At 33.1% G+C, this 6,708-nt stretch overlaps 1 protein-coding gene across 1 annotated transcript; it reads right to left on the bottom strand.

Annotated features, from left to right (window-relative positions):
- Positions 1 to 4,021: 4,021 nt before the first annotated feature.
- LOC114399460 (probable 2-oxoglutarate-dependent dioxygenase AOP1) lies at positions 4,022 to 6,145 on the bottom strand. Its single transcript, XM_028361657.1, has 4 exons — positions 5,686 to 6,145; positions 5,065 to 5,383; positions 4,155 to 4,470; positions 4,022 to 4,120 (listed from the first exon to the last, which is right to left on the bottom strand). Exons 1-3 carry the CDS (start codon positions 6,063 to 6,065, stop codon positions 4,228 to 4,230), a joined length of 942 nt encoding a protein of 313 aa, XP_028217458.1. The 5' UTR covers positions 6,066 to 6,145; the 3' UTR covers positions 4,022 to 4,120; positions 4,155 to 4,227.
- Between the last annotated feature and the right edge of the window lie 563 nt (positions 6,146 to 6,708).

The raw sequence follows: 6,708 nt of genomic DNA, 5'->3' as shown, positions 1-6,708 counted from the left end.
TTCACTGGAAGTGGCATCATCCAAAACTCTATAACCTGCATCAAGCGATCCGCTCCTAGTAAGGATCACTTCATCTGGTATCAGAGCTTTGTCTCTTGATACAGGTTTTATCCTATCCAATTATTTTTCTTTGTAATTTGTCCAGGTTCGTGTTTTGTTCTTGTTCTGTTATTTGCGTTCTTGTTTGCGTCTTGTTGTGTTCTTGTTCTTGTTCTTGTTTCTTGTTTCTTCCAGACTTTGAGTAAAAAAAAATATGTTTGAACTTTGTTACAAATTCTGTTTGGGGACAATTTGGCTTACTGGAAGAATTTTGGGGTTGAGTGGGCTCTTGAATCTATGTGCCTATTTGCCTATTGAACGAATTGCCTAAATTATCAGAGAGAAATTTGAAAAGAAAGCATTATAAAAAAAGTTGCAGAAATTTTGAAAAAAAAAGAAGAATAAGAAAATAAGAAAGAAAGTGGGTGTTTGATCTTTGAACACGAAATTGAGGCAGTTAGAGGCATTTTTTTTGCAAGAAAATCATGGACCAAATCCCCTTTATTTGGATTCTCCTCTGAATTTTGAGTGTTTTGATATATAGTGGGCCTCAAACGGACAACCTTAGCAAAAGTTATGACCAATTGAAGTTTACATGTTATCTTCGTTAATTTTGTTCTCTTCTTTGTGATTAAGTAGCTTCCTTATTTCTTCTATTTGTTATCCAAATCAAATCTTTTATCCAAATCAATTCGATTATCCAAATCAAATCAAATCTGTTATCCAATCAAATCTAATATGTTGTCCAAATCAAATCTAATTGTTATCCAAATCAAATTTAATCTGTTATCCAAATCAAATTTGTTACTCAGTCTGTGATAATTAAATTGTCTTTCCTGTTATATACCTTGTGTGTCTAATTTGATTCATCCAGGAACTTAAGAGGGAGTGAGTGGTAAAAGGCAAGAGTGAAAAAAAAACATCATACAAAAGTCTATATTGAGAGCATCAAACACAAGTGAACTACCATCAAAGAGAGAAACACGTGAGTTGAGTGTGGTGAGGTCCTATAATCTTTGTTTAAATTACTGTAGAATTGTTTGTTCCTTAATCATGGTAGGAGCTAGTGACAGTGGTGCTGAATATCATCAACTGGACGGATCTCAGTGCTTATTACTGGATGTGATGACTACACAAATGCAACGTTTGTTGAACCATAACAATGAAGAGTTCTACAGACGAATAGAAAGACTAGAGCACCAAATGAATCCAAATGCTAGGAGACCTTATGGTGGCAACAGAAGGGTCAATGATGGACCGAACCGAATAGAGGGGCAGGATAGAATTAAGGGAGTAAAACTCAATGTACTCTCTTTCAAAGACATGAGTGACCTAGACGCCTACCTTGATTGGGAGATGAAGATTCAGCATGCATTCTCTTGCAATGATTATCCTTGTTTGGTGGAAGAAAAATCAAAAAGAGATGAAGAGAGAAGAAGGGCGGGAGATAGATACATGGACTGAGATGAGAAGGGTTATGCGAAAGAGGTATGTTCCAAGTAGAACCATGTGATAGAAATTCCAGAGGTTGTCCCAAGGAAGTTTGACTGTGGAGGAGTACTACAAGGAGATGGAGATGACACTAGTGAGGGCCAACAATGAAGAGGACACCAAAGCAATGCATGATGGCTTCACCAACAAGATTTCTTTCCAGCACCATGACCATAAAATTATTCTTAAACCTCTATCCCCTAGAGAAGTGTGTGATGACCAAATCAGAATGAGAGAAAAGAGAGAACAAGAGAAAGAAAATAGTGAGGCACCATAGGGGAATAGGAAAAAGAAGAGTGATACACCTAAGAGAAAGAGTGATACACATGAGAGAAAATTTAATTGTTTTGCATAGGCGAGTGAAGTGAGGAAAGTGGTACTTGCTGATGAACCACTTTATCTACAATATTGCAAAGACAGTAAAATTCTACTAATAATTCTAATGAGTTAACTATTTCTGTTTCTCATAGTGTTGAACTCTTATTGCAGGAATTTAAAGATGTCTTTCCCAAGGAGATTCCTCATGGATTGCCACCTTCAAGAGGCATGGAACATCAAGTTGATCTCCTTCCAAGAGCTTCATTGCCTAATAGGCCAGCTTACAAAAGCAATCCCCAAGAGACTCAGCATAAGGATGCACAGGTCAAAGTTGAGTATGTGAAAAGATTGTATGACCAAGTGAAGGTGCAAATTGCAAAGAAGAATGAAAGCTACGCCAAGCAAGCCAACAAGAACAGGAAGGAAGTGGTACTTGAACCCAGTGATGATCCTAGACATTTGAGGGCAAATGCTTTCCAAGAAGGAGAGAATAATGAGAATCCTAAAACTAGCCAAATACAAGGACCTATGACCAGGACTAGGACTAAACAATCAGTGGATACCCTCCAACAAATGGTAGCATGGATACTTAACAAGGCCCAAGTGGAGAAAGATGAAGGCCCAAGTGGAAAAGAACGAAGGCCCAAGTGGAGAAGGATGAAGGCCCAAGTGGAGAAGAATGAAGGCCCAAGTGGAGAAGGATGAAGGTCCATGCCAAATACGTTCTTTTTTTATTTATAATTTTTTTCGTTGTAATTTTGACCCAAACTGTTTTGAAGGCTCATGTCTATTTTTATCTTTTTATTCAAATACACTATATGTATTGGTTTTCGTTTTCAATAAAGGAACTTTTGGCATTTGATAAAATTGTGAGAGCTTCTCTCTGGATTCCTTGTTGAACCAATCTCAGACTTATCAAGGTAATCCTTGTGGCATCTATCCAGACTTATCTTCTTTCACTGAAAGTGACGTCATCCAAAACTCTGTAATGTGGTCTAGCAATCCTAAAGCTTGTTTGCCTCGGTGAAGGAGAATTCTAGATGTTATGATTAACACTTGCACAAGGTGGAGAGCTCTAGTCCTAGAATAACCCCTTGTTAGCTCAACCTAATTTTCTGCATGGGTATTAATTGCTATATCCCATGTATTTAACTACATGGATATTAGTAAATGCGGGTAGGTGGCAGTGGCGGATCCAAGACCCTAAGTCAGTGGGTGTAAATTATAAAAAATAAAATTAGTAGATTCAATTATATAAATATAGATGAAATAAAATATAAGATTTTATTTACAAATTTAATAAATTTTAAAAAATAAGGGGGTGCAAGTGCCCATCCTCACATAGCTATAGGTTCGCCATTGGTAGGTGGTACTGCAGGAAAATGTTTAGTTTTAAGATATATGTATGTTGGGGGGTTCGATTGTGGCAGAGGGACATCTCTGTTATATGGCTTTTGCTAAAGGGAGATTATTTAGTATTTTAATCAAGTGTGATGCAAATATAGTATAACCTTTTGTGTATTCTATTTTTTGGCATCTCTGGTACTTTATATATATATATATATATATATATATATATATATAAATTTTTCTAATAAAAAAAATCAAGAAGTGACGACTTAGAATCTCACGACTCATTCTCCTTCAAAAATGAATCCGAGAGTGTCTTAGAGGGGATTCAAATTTTTTATACGATTATTTAAATATCTAACTTCTAATAAATAATTATTTAATAAATAATAAGTTTAATAAAAGTATTTATTATTAATTTTGTGTAAAATTAGAAATAGGATATATTAGCAGAAGTTTAAAAACTTATTTCTTTTATTCATTTTCTTTTTATTAATATTTTTCCCCCTAAATCCGTGACTGTTCTCACCCCAAAATTAATTGACCTCTTAGCTTCTTGATGAAATAGCACTCTCAGTCATCAATTATAACTTATAAGGCACAAGTAAATGCACGCAACCACATAAGTTCAGGCTTAAGCTCAACCAAACTGTGTAAGACTAGTAATGCTCATATGACCAGATTGCATGGACTAACAACCATGTAATAAATTAGCCTATACAGTTCTTGAGTTCAGACTTCGTAGAAATCAACTTTTCAACCATGTAATAGGGGTTTTTTTTTTTGGTCAGAAAATTTAAACGTTGAATTATTTACTCACAAATGCAGAAACATTTATTATATATAAACCGATAATAAGTTGCCCCCAAGGAAGCCACACACTATTATATTCAACTTCTTACAAGTCAATAATTCCTTTCTGATATATATATATATATATATATATATATATATATATATATATATATATATATATGAAATGGCCTTCAATTTCTTCATAAGATACACACATAGATTGTCTCAAATTAATTAAATACCACTATATGTTTTGATACGACTTGTATATTTTACGGCTTCCTCTGTGAAACGAAAACCAACATATGCATAATGGTCGAATGGCTTATAGCGTATTGGATGTTCCTCATCGACTAGATCCTCCAATGTCTGTACCATCTTACTACTGTATGAAAGTAATCCCAAGGAGTACCTGGTTACCTTTGCTTTCAGAATAACACGATGTTCACAAGCTCTTATCCTTTCACTACTCCATACCTAAGCAAACAAATGAAATAAAGAAATTCAAATCAAACGTTCAGCAAAATGGAAATATTAATTCTAAGTAAAAAAAAAAACTCAAACAGTAAACTTTTAAACATATTTTAAGCTTAAATATATTTTTGGACTTTAATAAATTAGTTAATTTTGTTTTGAATCTCCAATAAAAATATTTGACGTTGAGTACTTCCTAGTAAAACAAAAATTTTATTTTTAATTGTTCTTTGTTATTTTGTTTTTTTTTTTAATTCTTTAATATATATATATATATATATATATATATATATATATATATATATATATATATATATATATATTCTTGGGTGCTTATGATATTTTGTATTAATCTTTTGAAAAATATTTGATAAAGAGTAATAACAAATAATCTACATATTATATGAACAAAAATGAAAAAATAGATATACTAAAAAAATAAAAATAAAATAACAAGAATCAAAAATAAAATTTTATTTTATTAGAGACTTAATATCAATTTTTTTTATTAGGAATCAAAAATAAAATTCACTAATATATTAGAAACCTAAATCATTTAAGTCAATATTTTACTATAAGATTGTTGTAGAAGCTAACCATAAATGCATCACCAGCCATGACACAAAACAAAGGTGAGGCATCCACACCAAACCATTCTCCATCCTTCAATTTAACTTCTAGGCCATCTACCCTCTGATGCAATATGGTTATGAAGGTTGAGTCCGTATGAGAATTCACTCCCACGCTGCTCTCATCTGTCGCAGGTATCTTATATTTGTAGCTTCGAAAAGCATAATTGGTTGACTCGAGGAATGACTCGCATTTCAGCTTGTCCAGGCCATAGCTATCAAATACCATTCTCTTCACGGTTTGGTCTAGTTCTTTTAACATCTTTGTATACTCGTTGACGCTTTCACTATCAAGAGAAATAAAATAAGTTTAAAAACTTGAGGATATGATAATCAGTATAAATAAACTAGACACAAAGTTTTGACATGGTGGTGTAAGATTTTACTGGGTTCACATTTAGGAAAAGATCTATTTAACAAAAAAGTTCATATTTGATTTACTCCATGTGCATGTAACATTCTTTTAGGTCAATAAGTCATGTACTGCAAGTGAAATAAGTATCTACCTCAGTGAGTTTAAGGAAATCCGTGATCTCTTGACCGGACAAAGAAAAACATACTAGCAAAAATTAATTGGAATGATAAATACCACAAATGGTCATTTCCCGTTGGCCACATTATGCGTGCGAATTTTTGACAATCTTCAATACTGGATGGATTGTCAATCGCAAAAGATTCAAATAGAGGCGATGTGGGTACTTGTCCAGTGTAGCCATGGTTTGGTTTATCACTTGTTTTTCTCCTTTTGGTTTCCAATGGAAGACTAAAGAGTTCTTCCATTGCATAGTAAACGGAGTTGAGAAGCTCTGGACCAACCTTACTGAAGCGTGCTAGGAAACAACCGTAATCCTCAAATCCTCTCCGCACCAATTGACAGGCTCCAAGCCATGTATCGGTGCCCGGCTTCATGTTTTCATTGATGAAGTCAACAACAGGAAGAGGAGATTCACACAAAGTTTGGGTTGCCATGGTCCAAATAGATTTTGTCTTGCGTTAAGAAGTTACATAGCGAAGATATATACATATATCTTCCATAACAACTACCATAACACAAACACACAAATGTAGACAAATGTATTTTTCTATAGCAAAATAATCTATATTAAAAGATATAAATCTATGGTGAGATCACAAGTAATGCACCCCACCAAACCTTTAAACTAATAATGTCCTTCTTATTTATAAGATATAGTTGACTAAATTATGTTTATTAAAAAAATTAGTTAATTTAATTATTAATATTAAATTTGTTCTTATATATATATATATATTTTTTTTAAATTACCCTTAATATTAATAAGAATTTATCCATCTTCTTCAATTTTCATATAAGAAAAGAAAATGACAATTTAAAGTAGCATTTAATTAGAGATTAAAATAAATAAATGTATTTTAGTAAAAAAAAATAACTAATTTATAAGAAAGATGAAATAGGGACGGAGGAAGTATATCATAGGAAACATGCCACAAACAAGAGCATTATTCCCACCATGATCCATGACTCCTATAATATCCTACTTTGCTTACCGCATACCTTGCACATACCAAAATGGCGTGTTCGTGAACAATCCTCAAACCCGGTCATATTCAAGATTTGATCCAAGCACTATCA

This window comes from Glycine soja, chromosome 19 (genome assembly GCF_004193775.1).
Source record: "Glycine soja cultivar W05 chromosome 19, ASM419377v2, whole genome shotgun sequence".
Taxonomy (NCBI): domain Eukaryota; kingdom Viridiplantae; phylum Streptophyta; class Magnoliopsida; order Fabales; family Fabaceae; genus Glycine; species Glycine soja.
Note: the sequence above shows the minus strand (reverse complement) of the source record. Positions and strands in the feature narration are given on the sequence as shown.

Bases quoted from the DNA above. Each gene is read 5' to 3' on its own strand.
- LOC114399460 (XM_028361657.1), bottom strand. From the start codon at position 6,065: ATGGCAACCCAAACTTTGTGTGAATCTCCTCTTCCTGTTGTTGACTTC. The intron at 5,384-5,685 runs GTATTTATCATT...TTCTCTTGATAG, and splicing joins ACGGGAAATGACCATTTGTG to TGAAAGCGTCAACGAGTATA. The intron at 4,471-5,064 runs GTTAGCTTCTAC...TTGTTTGCTTAG, and splicing joins TGGCTGGTGATGCATTTATG to GTATGGAGTAGTGAAAGGAT.